This window comes from Mixophyes fleayi, chromosome 4, assembly GCF_038048845.1.
Source record: "Mixophyes fleayi isolate aMixFle1 chromosome 4, aMixFle1.hap1, whole genome shotgun sequence".
In the NCBI taxonomy this organism is placed as follows: domain Eukaryota; kingdom Metazoa; phylum Chordata; class Amphibia; order Anura; family Limnodynastidae; genus Mixophyes; species Mixophyes fleayi.
Window position 1 is genome coordinate 202,817,933 of NC_134405.1, and position 17,255 is coordinate 202,835,187.

At 40.0% G+C, this 17,255-nt stretch overlaps 1 protein-coding gene across 4 annotated transcripts in view; it reads left to right on the forward strand.

Moving 5' to 3' along the window:
* UNC5A (unc-5 netrin receptor A) overlaps window positions 1–17,255 on the forward strand; it is a 281,379-nt gene that overhangs the window by 180,060 nt on the left and 84,064 nt on the right. For all 4 annotated transcript variants that reach the window (XM_075209143.1, XM_075209142.1, XM_075209141.1 and 1 more), the window contains exon 3: window positions 7,879–8,022. In XM_075209143.1, the coding sequence (XP_075065244.1) occupies window positions 7,879–8,022 (144 nt within the window). The remainder of the gene's footprint in view (window positions 1–7,878; window positions 8,023–17,255) is intronic.

Consider the following 17,255-nt stretch of genomic DNA (forward strand, 5'->3'; position numbering starts at 1 on the left):
TTAATATTGCATATGGGATTGCCCATCTAATGTGTGATAACTAGAATCATTAAGAAATGTATTGTCAGCATTTTGTTTTCTAGAAATATGTTTATCATCTATTACAACAAATGATAAATCTAAACTTTCAACATAGTTGTGTCTCATAAAGCATTCAAACTCCACAACAAACCATTTTCAAATTTGTCAATATATCTTAAGCAGAGCTAAATGTTCTTCATAAATAGATCTGACACATTGTATATCTATTTATCCCCCATCAGACATAAACAAATTTAAGAAAGTCATGTAGACATTATGTGATTTGGTAAAACAACTGGCATTCATACTTGAATGTGTAAACACAACTTTAACGGCTTTACAGAAACATTAGATAGTATTGTCACCTTTCCTTTCCCTTCCTAAAATGTACAGAGCTACTTTATCATGCAATATCTGACTATACAAAGTGACCATATACAGATGCAAGTGTCTGCTGCATTCTGTAACTCACATCTCGCATCCAATTAGGAAACAAATTATTGCAGCTCAATCCAGCACGTGCATTGAGAGTGAACAGATCTCACCATATATTTTTATTGAATGTGCTCCATTTAAATATAGGTGGTTAACTGATGGAGTTCAGAAGGCTGCTAATGTTTATCAGGCATAAGAAAGCATACATAGATGTAGAGCCTAGAGTTCAGAGCTCGGAAACCTGGACAAGAATTTTGCAGTCCTGCATGACATGAAAATGTTAAACATGTTAGGCAGCATGTAGCACACGGAGTGTGATGGTGGACCGCCTATGCCACCTTGTCGGTTGTGTTGCTGGGGACTGGTTGGACTTGCATTTCCCCCTTCCCTTTTCTTTCTGCCAAATGCGCACTCTAACCGCAGTAGGAAGGGCTTAAGCTGCTGTCACCACTCGACTCCTTAGCAGCATGCAGAACCGCGTCCTTCTGGTAACTGTCACTGCTAGTGTACCCCCTTGCTGGTACACCTTGGCTGGTATCCCTGATTCTTTGCCTTCATATCAAGGTTGCTCTGGATGGTTCCCCATGGCCTATCACACTGGCCAGAGCTGCAGGTTGCGGGAAAAGCGTTGGTACTGGAATGCTGGGTCCAAACCTCAAAACAGGCGGTAAACAGATCAGATTTGGGTCTAATTTACAGGTCACAGCAATTACAGCAGTGAAGAACCTGTCAAAGCAGGATCTTGATGCAAATGATGTTTATTAGCTCAAGTGTCCTAATAAGAACCGTTCATACACTACATACATTACATAGTCAAACAGCTCTCCTTTTTATACAGGTTCTAACACAAATCCTGGCAGGGGGTAAGCCAGCCCCATGATCCGAGATGGCTGCGCAAAGACTGAAATATTTTATTCAAAGATTTACATCAGGATGTGAGATGTTCTTTAAACTTGGAATTTAAATGCAATTTATACTTAACAAAATTTGCACTAATCTGTGATATCCTAAATCACATTGATCAGACGTTTCCTTTCATTTTAACCAGGCAGGATACAGGTAACGACTTCCTGCTGTGTATTGAAGTGTTGGCGACTCACAGATGACAAAGATCTAATTAGCCTAATTGGCGTTTCCTCTGGAAAGCTTAAACAAAAAAATGAATTTTCTACTCTGGTCTCAGAAATAAATACATTTCCAACACCAAAATACACACAACATAAAAAAGCAGTACCTTTCTAATACATAATATCATCATCATCAACAACATTTATTTATATAGTGCCAGCAAATTCCATAGCGCTTTACAATTGGGAACAAACATTAATAAGACAATACTGGGTAATACATACAGACAGAGAGGTAAAAGAACCCTGCTCGCAAGCTTACAATCTATAGGACAATGGGAGTTTGAAACACAAGGGCATGTGCTTCATCGTATTGCACAATGGACCAGCTAGGATGCAAAGGTAAAAGTATTGAGTGGGCTGTGTGTGTGGCAATGTTGGTCAGAGGGTTGTTGTCTTGTGTTAGCTGTGTAGAGGGTGGTAATAGGGTAACCTAATAGGGTAACCTAGGGAGATTAAGATGGTGGTTGAGGAATATCATAAGCTTGTCTGAAGAGGTGGGTTTTCAGAGAATGCTTGAAGGTTTGAAGACTAGAGGAAAGTCTTACTGTGCGAGGGAGGGAATTCCACAAAGTGAGTGCAGCCCGAAAAAAGTCCTGTAACCGAGAATGGGAGGATGTGATGAGAGTGAAAGAGAGTCGCAGATCTTGTGCAGAACGGAGGTGTCGAGTTGGGAGATATTTTGAGACAAGTGATGTACAATGTATGTACAATTTTGTTGATGGCCTTGTATGTTAGTAGAAGAATTTTATATTGGATTCGTTGAAATACAGGCAACCAATGTAGAGACTGACAGAGTGGCTCAGCAGAGGAAGAACGGTTTGCAAGGAAAATCAATCTAGCCGCTGCGTGCAAAATAGATTGTAGGGGTTCAAGTCTGACTTTGGGAAGACCAGTAAGGAGGGAGTTGCAGTAGTCGATGCGGGAGATGATGAGTGCATGAATTAAGGCTTTGTGTGAGATATGTGCGTATTCTGGAAATGTACATTAGATGTATGTAACATGATTTAGATATAGAGTTGATATGAAAAATAATACATTTGCAATCATATAAATTAGCTCACTGCACTAATACTTTAAATATATTCATATAATAATTTATTTACAACTGATCCAACCACACAGAGTAGTGGGATGATTCCACACCCAATATTTTAAGACTTACATCACTTGCTTCAGCATTCTTCCTTAAGAGAAGGAATGCATCTTGGTTTCATACTTTTATAATGAACATTAAATCAATGATCAGTTACTAGGGGAGAATGGAATCCCAGGACAGTAATATGAGGAAGTTCTGAACTACAGATGGGCAAACTGAATGTGATAGGACCAGAAAAGGGTAACAACAGTAAAAGATCAAGACCTAAGCTAAACAATGGGACAGGGTAAACAGGATACAAAAGAAACAGATAGATGCAAACACAGAAGGTGCAAGGCCACAGGCTATGACTACTAAGGCAATGGGTAATAAGACATAGCAAGTTTAGATACAAAGATATAAAGATACTGAGTAGAACAGGGCAAAGGAACAGGCGACAAAATGCTCTAGCAATCTCACTAACCTTACAGACCACTATTATAAGCCTTATATACTCCTGGGTCTTTGCTACAAAATCAATATACAGCTAACTCATAAGAGTAAGTTGGTATAAGGCCTTTATTACTTATGGCACTTTTATGTGCTTTTCTGCATTGGTCAGAGTGCTACTATAAATGAGCTTTTCCGCTACTGGAAGGTGCAAAATGCATTCCATTAAAGTATAGGACAAGACCTGAAAGAACTTAAAATTCAAGTGTTTTTATATGGTGAAAATGGCTTGCGTCCTTTTACAAAGAATCAAAGAATGTTCCTAAAGATGCACCTTTTTGACCACTTTTCGAAAATAATGGTTCTTGAAATATTTAGGGCCTTATTCAAATTGAAAGGCAACCAATATGGTTGGTTTGAAAAAAATATTGTTTTATCTTTTTTTCCTTTTGCATTAAATATATAAATCAAGATGTTCTTATTGCATACTGTACATACAATGCATTTAATTTCTATCTTACTTGCATACACATGTTCTGTGATAGCTAATAGCACGCATACATGTAGTTTTCCAAACAAAGACTATGTCGTGACAGTCATCACTATCAGTTGACACTTACACCCCCCATGTAGCTAGTGCAAATAATAGGTCTACAACTAGCGTACATAAGAGAAACCCAAGACTTGAATCGGCTACACCTGTGATGAAATGCCCTTGGCACCAACTTACTGCCCTTGACACCCCCTTACTGTTCCTTGCCTACATCCTCAAATCATAGGCAATCTTAAGTGACATTTGCGTTCAGACATGAATTGCATGGAATTGCTTTTATTAGCATAAGGTCTGTTTCTAAGCATGCACAGACAGGGGAGGGCTGGCAGACTTTAGCCCGGGGGGCAAGCACTGGCCCATAAGTAGCGGCCCATCCTTAAAGGGTGGTTTTTGGTACAATATATATTTATCTATATAAAAAGAAGCTATTTTAGTGTTGCTTAATCCATATATATATATATATTTTTATGCCCAGGTCCAGAGCTGGATTAAGGCTCTGGGGGGCCTGGGCACTTTAGACAGGGTAACCCCCTATGCAGGGGCGGGCTGGACCGGGTGGCAGCGGTCACCCGGACCGCTCTGTCTAACGGCTGTCCGGGCTGCCGCCCCCCCCCCCTGAGGATGCAATACTGGCCGAATACTACCATCAGCCGCATCACGTCAGCGCACGGGCGGGCGCATCACATGACACGTGATGCGGCCGCATCGCGTGTCATGTGATGTGGCCGCCTGAGTGCCCTCCCTGGGCTGCAACCTCCCAGACCGCGCCTGCCCCTATGATGTAGCATGGTTATCATTTTAGACAAATACAGAGGCAATACTGTGTACACGTACTACTATTAGATGCACACAGTTCTGCCTTCACGAGCAGTAAACGGTGAAGCTGGACATACCTCCAAACTGTCCTAAGCAAAACAGTCACCCAAATTCGGGACTGTCCCACCAGATTCAGGACAGTTGGCAGACTGTCCTGCTCTCTCCTACCTGTTCTTGTTACTTTCACCACTTGTGGCTGCTGGTTACTTTAGCTCATTTGTTGGTTGCATGGATCCTGGAATATTGTAGGCCCTATTTGAAAAAAAAATGAGTACATAAAATTCAGAAAACTCCAACCAGTTCCAGTGTTAAATCAATAGCACCCACAAACAGCCCACAATCAATAAATAGCTCCCAAACCACCCCAGCATTAAATTAAAGGTCCAGTTACCCCATTATAAATTCATAGGCCCAACTATTAAATTAAATTGCCCCACCATCACCCCACAAATAAAATAGCACCCAATAATCAGCCCCCACCTGCACTCCACAATTAATAACCTACCTCCCACATCATATTAAGACCCCCACTCCCTCCCACACTACATTCATTTACTGGCCCCACACACACACACTACATTTGTTTACTGGCCCACACACACACACACTGCATTCATTTACTGGCACACAAATACACAGCCTTCGTTTACTGGCCCCCCCACACACACACACACACACACACACTGCATTCTTATGCTGACACACACTTCATTCATGTGCTGACCCCCCCCCCCACACACACACACATGTAGTGGCCCCTCACACACACAACATGTAGTAGCCCCTCACACACACACACACACACACACACACATGTAGTGGTCCCTCACACACACACACACACACACACACACAACATGTAGTGGCCCCTCACACACACTAAACATGTAGTGGCCCCTCACACACACTAAACATGTAGTGGCCCCTCACACACTATACGCTGACTGACACTGACAGACACTATACACTGACTGACACTGACACACACACACACACAGAAAATACGCTGGCATACTACCTCCCAGCCCCCGCCTGCACTTACCTTATTCCATCCGCCCGCGCGTTGAATGTTCCTCTTTACACATGGGACGGCACCTGTCCCATGGTGCGCATCCCATGTGACATCAATAGGAAGCCAGACGGCCACACTAGTGGAAGGGAGGGAGGGGGTTCGGATCGTCAGGATCCGTGGCCAATAGGTGAAGGTGGCTGGTCCCAGAGGAGGGGCCAGCCACCAAGTAATAAACACTAAAGGCCGGCCCAGCCCGCCCCTGTGCGCAGAGTTATTTCATGCAAGATATGGCGCGCAAGCAGACTTATGTCCGAACATGAATCAGGACCTTAATGTCATCCACCACTGTGCTACCTGCTACCTGTCAGCATGTGTATATACCTATGTGTGTATTTACATAGAAATATACTGATTTATGTTTGTATAAGCAAATATTCTAAACTCCACTTACTTTTCCTTCAGCAAAGTTCACAGAATGTGTCTCAGCATCAAAGATGGTGGCCCACTGTGCAGAGAACCCAATTCTACAAAGCTATAAAAAAAATCAAAGTGCATTTATTCAATTACTAAGAATTTGTAGAATATATTTTTACCACTCTGCACTTTAAATCCATGAGATTTATTTTATGTATGCTGTTACTACTGTCGTCCTCAACTCTAGTTTCATGTTTCCTTTTATAAGTTGGTTTAAATCAAAAGTGCAACTCACCTGTCACAAATTCTTTTTAAACTTGTTTGCTACAGAGTTGGTTTTCAATTATTTCTACCTATCTTTAGTTATGAGGGAAAGAGTATAAAGTGAATATATACAAATGATAGAAATAGTGACAGATTTAAGTTCTCACAATGTAGCAATGTATATAGTAAATATAGTAGATATGTATAATACATTAAAATCAATATCATTTTTATGAGATGCCTGAAATATTGTAGATCATCAGCAAGGCCCAGGTTAGCAGTTCTTTCATATAGGAACGCATTTCTACATTTTCAAGATTAATATATACAATAGGTAAAACTGTACCTGGAGTGCTCCATCTTGGAGCACTCCAGGGAGTATATTTACTAAACTGCGGGTTTGAAAAAGTGGAGATGTTGCCTATAGCAACCAATCAGATTCTAATTGTCATCTTGTAGAATGTATTAAATAAATGATAGCTAGATTCTGATTGGTTGCTATAGGCAACATCTACACTTTTTCGAACCCGCAGTTTAGTAAATAGACCACCAGAAGTTGTTGAAGTTGCTCAGTAATTAAGGAAAGAAAAGCAAAAGCAAAAGAAAAGAGTAAGTTTGCTCATTGGCAAGGGAGGGCTGGCAAATTTTAGCCCAGGAGGCAAAACTTGACTCAGCAGCCTATTAGGAACATTCTAAAGGTAAAAAAATGCAAGTGACCCAGTCCAAGGTAGCCCACTATGGGACTGGCTTGGGGGGAAGATGCCCCCTTTCCCCCCAGCCCAGCCTGCCCCTGCTCCTGGGCAAACCATGTTATTGGCTGTTTTTTCATGTAGTACACAAATACTTGATAGCTTTATGTTTACATTGAAATTTAAAGTTATTCCAGGACATGTCCTATCCCAACTACAAATCTGTCCCCACCTTGTAAATTTACCTTCCCTCCAGCGTAACATGATTTTGCCAGGTGCAAATTTACTCATTATTTATGCTTTACTCTCCTTAATGACTCAGGTCCTTTGTGGCTAAATTATTTGGGAAAGCCTGGTCTTGAAAATGAACTTAAACAAATCAATTTGCAATAAAAAAATCTATTTTCTTTATGCAAATCAGTGTAGTAAGAGCATACTTGCCTACTTTCCCAGAATTTCTGGGAGGCTCCCAAATTTTGTGGAGTCCTCCCAGACTCCCAGAAGAGTAGACATCCTCCCGGACCGTGATGGTGGTGGAGCTTAATGATGCAGGGGGTGAGGTCGCTGTGACACAATAGCATCACCACACCCCATGACCTTCTCTCTGGGATCAGTTTGAAAGGTTAGCAAGTATGAGTAAGAGATATATCCATCTATCTCTCTTTCTACCTCTCTCTCTCTCTCTCTCTCTATTTTTCTCTCATTAAGTTATATAATATGTTATTTTTCACATTTATTTTATGGTGACATTTTTAGATAGATGAAGGCATTACACAACATCAACACAGCATCTGAAATGTCTCAATAATTGGGTGGTACAGTGAGATTAGTGCAGATATAAAATATATTGCAAGCTGTGAAGTTTCACCTTTCAAGCCATAATGATTGCACAAGTCAAACATGGATGATAGGCATACTGTACTAACCTATATAATGAAGAATCTGTTGATTCCCTATTGTGTCCTGTAGTTTGCTAATCTGTTCTCATTTATAACCATTGATTTTCTTTATCTTCTTAGGTCTACCTGTCATGGAAGTGAGGATTGACATATCCAGGCAGCAGGTGGAGAAGATCTTTGGATTGGAGGAATATTGGTGTCATTGTGTGGCTTGGAGTTCATCTGGAACCTCAAAAAGTCAGAAGGCATTCATTCGCATTGCATGTATGTATTCTACCTTACATCGCAAACTGTGAACCTCATATTTTGAGACATGCATTATACTTTATAATACATTATACTGGTGCACACTCTACTTTATCACAACTCCTGATTAGCAGGGTTATTTTTATTTCATTTAAAGCATAGGATTCGTTATTGGCTTGTCCATTGTCATAGCAACAGGTTCCCTACTAATGGAATAAACAACCTTCAGTACACCAACTGTATGTTCTATTATGCTCAGACAGCCTCTGGAGGGATGGTTTTCTTAACCTTGCATTATTAACATTGAAATATAATAATGTGCCTTTTCAGAGTAGAAAACAGTTCCATTTTCTTGGATTATTAAGAAATTATGTCTTCTGAAGACAGATGTAAATGAACATTTCCTAAACTACAAGGAGAATGTATATGTACATGGCTAACTTATAGCTTATATTTTGTCATAGCTAATTGAAATCGAATTTATGTTGGCCCCTTTCACAACAAGACCCACCTGGCCATGCATTTGGGTGTGAAAGGGCTATTCAAAACAAAACCACCTGGTCTGTCTAATCATGACTAAAATTCCCCCAAAATATATTTTTCACTCGCCATTAAACCTCAAGTACCGGCACCACTGAAATTTTCTTCATGAGCTAAAACTGCAATCACAACTTAAATTAATCAGAGGTACTGTAAACCAAACAATTCCCTGCATAAATGTAGTGTTATAAAAACCAACTATATCTGACATGTGGTTTTTAATAACACAAAGACAGATCATCAAATGGCATTTAATATGGCAAAAAGTTGCAATGCTTGTTAAATAAGAGTGGTGATAACAAACTGACATACATAAATATAAATACAAAACAGTAAAACACAGAAAGGGAAGAACCACACATTCTTTTGCTAGAGGGCTAACCGGTATAGATAATTTTATCAGAAGCAGACTGATCCCCAAAAACTGATCATTAAATTATTCTTTAAACTTTGTTTGTTGCCCAGACCCCCTTCTACTGTGACATCACTGAAAGAGGTATACTGGTATGCTAATATATTTCACAATCTACGTATGGTCCTATTGTCCAAAAACAGTTCTAGTAATGGTTTCTAAGGGTATATCATAACATTCTTCTGGTTCATTGCAGATTGCATTAATGCCACTAAATATGATAGGATTTTCCACACATATGCATATGAAACATGATTATGTTATATGGGTTCTGAGGAGGTCCCCCTAGATTCCATATATATTATTGACACATGTTATGTTGTTACTTTCAGCAGTTACAAATGTATACAGAGATATTTTAAAACATTAATTATGGGAAGTATTCCTTTGATACATTATGGTTCCCATAAGGATTATATAATGAACTTGGATTGACCTGAGTATAATTTTTCCTGGTCAAATTAATTTTAGCCAATGATTTAGGATCCTTGGAGCTCATAACTGGGCAATAAAATAGAGTTGATTGCTCTTCTGTGATAACAAGTTATCGCTGAGGAAATAATCATGGTAATATGACAGAAAGCAGACCCTTGAATTATGTCAGATTCCTTCAGCAAAATACATTAACATGTTGGTTACTTGCAAACATTGATTTGCTGGAAACTCACTCACGTGCTGTTAGATGCTATCAGTTAACCCTATTTACACCACAATAGATCAGTTGCATTCTGATTACATTGACTTTTAATCTGGCACAATGGGGCCACATACTGTGCAATAGTGAACCATTTTGATAACTACTTTCCTCATTGGCCAACCAAATTTCCATTGGTATGTCCAGCTTTACTCTAAGGCAGTGGTTCCCAAACTTTTGCAGTTCGCGGCACCCTTAGAGTCTCCATAATTTTTTTAAGGCACCCCTCCAAAATAATTACCGAGCAGTCCTGTTTTAGAAGTAGTTGGGTCAAAAAATTGTAATAAGTATTTAGGTCAGGACAGAAATGCTTATTTAGTTGTATGCAAAAATGCCCCCTCTGCATCCAGATACTTTGCCCTCTGTCACACTGTCCCCCCTCCTCTGCCCTCTGTCACGCTGTCTCCCTCCTGTCACGCTGTCCCCCTCCACTGCCCCTCTCACGCTGTCCTCCTCCTCTGCCCTCTGTCACACTGTCCCCCTCCTCTGCCCTCTGTCACGCTGTCCTCATCCTCTGCCCTCTGTCACGCTGTCCCAGCTCCTCTGTCAAGCTGTCCCAGCTCCTCTGTCATGCTGTCCCAGCTCATCTGCCACGCTGTCCCCCTCCACTGCCCTCTCATGCTGTCCCCCTCCTCTGCCCTCTGTCATGCTGTACCCCTCCTCTGCTCTCTGTCACGCTGTCCCAGCTCCTCTGCCCTCTGTCCCCCTCCTCTGCCCTCTGTCACGCTGTCCCAGCTCCTCTGCCCTCTGTCACGCTGTCCCAGCCCCTCTGCCCTCGGTCACGCTGTCCCAGCTCCTCTGCCACGCTGTCCCCCTCCTGTCACGCTGTCCCTCTCCTCTGTCCCCCTTCTGTCATGCTGTCACTCTCCTCTGTCCCCCTCTTGTCACACTGTCACTCTCCTCTGTCCCCCTCCTGTCACGTTGTCACTCTCTTCTGTCCCTCTCCTGTCACGCTGTCACTCTCCTCTGTCCCTCTCCTGTCACGCTGTCACTCTCCTCTGTCCCCATCCTGTCACGTTGTCACTCTCCTCTGTCCCTCTCCTGTCACTCTCCTCTGTCCCCCTCCTGTCACACTGTCACTCTTCTCTGTCCCCCTCCTGTCATGCTGTCACTCTCCTCTGTCCCCCTCTTGTCACGCTGTCACTCTCCTCTGTCCCCCTCCTGTCATGCTGTCACTCTCCTCTGTCCCCCTCCTGTCACGTAGTCACTCTCCTCTGTCCCCCTCTTGTCACGCTGTCACTCTCCTCTGTCCCCCTCTTGTCACGCTGTCACTCTCCTCTGTCCCCCTCCTGTCACGTTGTCACTCTCCTCTGTCCCCCTCCTGTCACGTTGTCACTCTCCTCTGTCCCTCTCCTGTCACGCTGTCACTCTCCTCTGTCCCTCTCCTGTCACTCTCCTGCCCTCTCTCACTTTGCCCCCTCTGCCACGCGCCAGCCATAAAAAAAAAAACCAGAAACACTTACCAATCTGCGCGGTGCCGGGACCCAGCATCCTCCTCTCTCACGCAGCAGCTGTCACTGATATGACAGCTGCGTGAGAGAGGAGGATGCTGGGTCCCGGCGCCGCGCGGATTGGTAAGTGTTTCTGTTTGTTTTTTTTATGGCTGGCGCGCGGCACCCCTGAGACAGCGCCGCGGCACCCCAGGGAGCCGCGGCGCACAGTTTGGGAACCGCCGCTCTAAGGAACAAACTTACTCTTTTATTTGTTTTGCTTTCCTTAATGACTCAGGCCCAATGACTTCTGGGGGTCTATTTACTAAACTGCGAGTTTGAGAAAGTGGAGATGTTGCCTACAGCAACCAATCAGATTCTAGTTAACATTTATTTAGTACATTCTACAAGAAGACAATTAGAATCTGATTGGTTGCTATAGGCAACATCTCCACTTTTTCAAACCTGCAGTTTAGTAAATATACCCCTAAAACTTTTTGTAAAAATATTACCTGTTTGTTTCTGTTTGTTTTCTTTACTTCTACTTACATACTGTAGTTAAACAAAAAGTCAACTTGGATCCTAGCATACTGCAGAATATGTGCTAGTGTCACATGGCATGGTTATGATACAGCTGCCTTTGTGAGTACTATCAAGCTGTGGCTTTCAAAAAGTGAAGATGTTGCCTATAGCAACCAATCAGATTCTAGCAGTTGAATGTAGAATGTACTAATTAAATGATAACTAGAATCTGATTGGTTGCTATAGAAAACATCTCCACTTTTCAGCTTGATAAATTTACCCCTTGGAATGCAGAGTATGTGTTTAGACAAATGTGGCAAATTCCTATATATTTTCCACTAACTATTATGAATTCTACACAGAGACAACATACAAACTCCATACAGATAATGTTCTGGTCACAGTCGAATCCATGACCCCAGCGCTGTGAAGCAAAAATGCTAACCACTGTGCCACTGTGCAGCCATAACAGAATGGATTTTAACTAAAGAAATAGTAAAACACTGGCTGATCACTCACTATTAAGAAGTGTCAGCAGACTTGACATCTCTGTGAAGTTTAAACTGTGGAATACTCATATCAGCAGTAAAGGGGAACTGATACTGATGATACTTTCAAAGCCATCTGAGGTCTTCATCAGGACATAGTCAGCAAGTATTATGGATTTATGTAACTATCCAATTAAAAATGTTTAAGTGCAAATTATACTATTATAACATCAATTATCAAAACACTTAAAAGCAAATTAACGCACACTAATGTCATTAGTTGCTAAAAAGAATACATTAGGCTTGTATTATGGACTGCCGTAATAGGAGATAAAATTAAGGATCAACTAGCTCTATAGGACTGCGACTAATCATTTGCTACCTTTTGCTTTGTCATTGTATTGCAAATCACTTTAGAAATTGTATGCTTATCACAGCCCTTTCCACAAAAGGTCATTGCATCCACAGTGCATTTAACATCAATAATGTAAAATGTTGGGCAGTATGTATATTTAATTTGTAATAGTACTATTACTTTGAATTTTAATCAAAGATAAATTGATTTGTAATCTTTGATGTTGAGACATGCGATGGTTGCGATACTGAGCATTAATGCCAATGTGATCCATGTTCAAATCCATAGCATTATATAAAGAGTATATTTTATGGGTCGATTACTAATATTGCATGTAGGTGCGACATGTGCACTGAATCACAGCAACCAGCCAGAACCTTGTTTACTTTCTTTGCATTGTACTAGATAGACAAAAGCTAATTGCTGATTGGTTGGTAATACAGTGAAAATGTTACATCTAAATGCAATGTTAGTATATGAGCACTATTGTGTTTGACCAGAGAGGAGGTGTTCACTGATCCTTATGAAGTATTTCCCATAGATATTTGTGGATGTTGATAGCATGTACATCAAATGCAATGAAACATCATGAGTTACATCCGGTAGAATCTGTCTTCTCTGAATGAGGTTAACTTTTCATTTTCTAAAATATATATTTAAGCAGGAGTTTTTCTTCAGGACTAGTTTAATAAAGGGGCATTTTACTGGGTCCATCAGAACAGAGGGCCAATTATTAGACTTCCAATGGAGCCAGATAAAGAGAGATTCTATCTCAGCTCTCTAGTCCTATGAAGACAAAGACAAGTGAGGAATCATCCAGTGAGTTGCTTGAACAAAGTATTTCTAAGATCCTGAGATGGCGTTCAGTAGAATTGATTGGACCTTCATGGAAGCAAAATGTAAAACTCTACAATTAGGCACAAATACACTGAAGTGAATTCTGGCTATATTATCAGCATTATCAGCATCATTGTTTATGTATAGGGTGCCACAGATACCGTACCACTGCAGATATGACATACATGAATATAATCAACATAACAACAGGTACATGAAAAGAATTAAGATTAATACATACCTGGATAGTCACGAGCTGGTAGCATGGATGCAGGTATGTGAACAAACAGCAGAAAATTCAACATAAGGCATGAAATCAGGGTTGAACGAGGGGGACAGGCATGAGACATAGATTAGATAGGACCCTTCCCGTGAGAGCTTTATGCTTGTCTCCATCAGCAGCAATGCAAGTTAACGGTTTTCAAATTTCTTTGAGGCTTGACATAGAACCTGAGAGGAAGGCCTGCTGTCACCACTAATGTTTATTCTAATATTGAAAACTTTTAAGAGTAGTTAGATCTAACATAGCTGTAACTGGTTTCATTTTAGAGAATAAATAATAATTCCAGCTACTAATATAAAACACCAGCATTTGCACATAACCCGCTCTTCATTATTACCCAGACATTGCTCTTCCCAATTTACTAAAATAATTCAAGCTCTTTGGATATCTTCAATATTTTGTTTATATTTATAAATCCATTTCTCTAAATCTGAAGCACTCAATCTCATGAGTCACTCATTAGACACCTGAAATCAACATCCCATTCAAATGGTCGTAACAATTTATAATATATTTAGGAAATTGTATTTCAGAAGACTTACTTTAATATTTTAAATGTAATTTTATGTTACTGAAGTATGTAAAAGTGGACTTACAGGACTGGGATCTTCATAATTTCTCATGTCTTGGAAGAGCTTATATAATAAAAGATGACTGTCCAGATTTCTCTAACTTTTCCAGGCCATATCAGTTTATATCCCCAGTAGCTTCCTTAAAGCATTACACCATTTTATCACAGATTTATCTGAGTGAATAGGCCTCCTAGTCTACTATTCTACTACTATCTATTATAAGACAAACAGGGGTAGCCAATCAGTGCGCCCTCAACTCTCGATTCTCTTACTTATCACCCTCTCCCTAATACTTGGTTGTCGTGGGGACAACCAAGTACCAGCTAACATATCTAGTTCCATGGGAACAGAGATTGCTACCGATGAGGCTCTCATCAAAGTCAGTTCGTAAAACAAAGTTTTTTGACACCATTTGGCAGTTTTGGGTGTTTTAATGCATTTATTATATATTTTCAAAATGTGCCTAAATTTGTGCTTTTCCTCGGAAAAGAAAGAGCAAAGTGTGTCCCAATATAAGTATAGGACGAGCAAGTTCTATAAACATGCCCTGTTCTCTTCTTTTTTTCATTTAAATAATTTAGCCCTACAAAAGAAAATCTCATCTTTGCATGTTAGTGTGCAAGTAGGCGCACTCATATGAAATATAAGGATAATAAAAGCAATTCTGGCATCCTGTAGTGTTTGTGCTTTGATATGGTCATGTAACTCCTCAGTGACTAATGCCAGAATACTTTTGGGATATATTATTTTTCTGAAAGGGAACCTGAAATACTCTTTCTGTAAGTAAAATTTAGAAATATAATTAATTATTATTTTGTATAATCAATTTATACCGAAGATGTCTTTTATTATGAATGTTTGTATGCCCACTTTCTGAAACATTGGTATCTAATGAATGAACTCCATCTATTGGAGAATTTCTGCTTAATTACTATAACCTTTACTGTCCTGAAGAAGGTGCCCCCAGCACTGAACCTAGACCTGGATTTGTGAACATTTGTATTTAGAGTAAAGTGGCTTTAATTGTTGGTGGATAACAGACATCATTTTATCTCGAAACTCATGTGGAACTCCACAACAACATATTTTTGTGGGGCTGGTGAAATATAAATACCGACTATTCTCATATAAATAAAGACTGAAGGGACCCTGTGTGTTCCATTCAATTTCTCCCACATGTCCCACTAATTTAGCTCTACATGCGTATTGTGTTCTACTTTGGGACATTGTATCTTGATCTAATTTGGTTCATTATATGTCATATAAGAGTGAATAAGAAGCGCAGACCATATCTTATTATCTTGGTCTATTGCTTTACTTGTGAGGTACACACAGCCTCTTGGGCAGCAGTCACTTATCCTCTGTTTGACAGTTAACTCCTTTAGCCCCAAGATATTTTTGATTCTTTTGTTTTTTTTCTTTTGTGTCCCAGCACAAACAGGAGGGCTTATACTTATCAAGTGACTGCTACGTAATGATAAACAATCGCAGCTTGATAATCATTACTTAAACATTTCTTTAATCGCCAATTTTATTAAGGGCAAAGCCCATCAGGTTTTGTCTTTAATAACATTGTCGTTTTAAAAATGTTTAAGGATCTGCCGCTTGATAAATATACCCCTAGGTCAAACTTAGTCCTCAAGAGCTACCAACAGTTTGTGCTTTTAGGATTTCTTTAATCATATACAGATGACTTTACCTATTTTTCTGCATCGGAAATTATTCCATTTCCACCCCGTTTCCTCATTTTATTTCAGTTTCTACAGACAGAAAACCTGAAAACATGATCTGTTGGTAACTCTTGAGGATTGAGTTTGAGCACCTCTGTAGTAGGGTTCAAAGTCATAAAATGGTAAATTGTAACTTACATAATGCTTGGAAACATACAAGGATATAGTAAATCAATTAAAACAAGCAATTATGATATTTTTTTTAACATAGATATGAAAGTGAACAGAAGGCATGTCCCTGTTGGTCACTGTGTGGTGGCTTCCAATAACATTTCTAATATTGAGTTAAACAATAAGGGTTATACATAGGGTCTTTAATAAATATATTTATGTAAAATGCATCTTCATGGTGACATGTTCCGATTTACCAAATACTTGCAGATCTCTCTTTAAATCAGGTCTACAAGATTTTTTACTCCACTTTGTCTCCTCAAAGTGGCAGAACAAGTTCTCTGTCCATCACTAGTCAGACATGAAAGTACTGTCATCCCACGTCTAAATCAGTGTTTGTCAGTTGTGGTCTATAGGCCACTGACTTCCCTGAGCTAGCTGGTGGTTCACATGTTACAGTTGAAGCTGAATATATTCAGAAGTGATATTATAGATGTCGTTCTTGTTCAGGTTTAGTTTAAACACATGGCTTTAGATTAGAAAGAAGAGGCTAGAGAATAAAGGCACAATGGGAATCCGTTCCCATGCAGCTATGTGTTTTTCTTGAGTATCTGGCTTTAAAAGACGAGCCAGCTAATTTGTTTTGCTGATGATTGATGACACACTTATTAACAATCTCATGCTACAAAGTTTCTCTGATGTGAAAATGTGTACTGAAGTTCTGCAGAAAGTGGCATCACATTCATCAAAAGAGCATTTCTATTGGAAAGATTTCTACTTAACCCATAGGGAGCTATACTGAGCAGTGCCTGCAATAAGGACAAACATTACACACACAAGTGTCCCAACCATAAAGAACAAATAAACATCAAATTCGGTATGTTGAAGAGAGAATAAGTGGCCTCACTGTTTAACTACTTCATGGCAGGAGGGTGTGAATTGTATATTGTTTTTTTCGGTAGAGATAGAGCTTTCTGCTAGTAACATATTTGAATAAATATATTTATATTTTAAGTCCACAACATATATTTCTATAGATAGAAAAATATGATTTTGCCAAAAATAGTTCTACAACTTTTACACTGTACTTTAGTAGCAACACAAACCAAGGCAGCTGCTGATTGTGTGGGGATACCTAATACACTGAATGAGTGATATAATATCACTCACCCAGTGGATTTAATGGCTCTGCAGCACCCACACACAGAACGACGGCTGCTGATATTCGTATGAACAGCCGCCGAGAAGCAGCCAGCAGCTTCTTACCCGTGAAGATG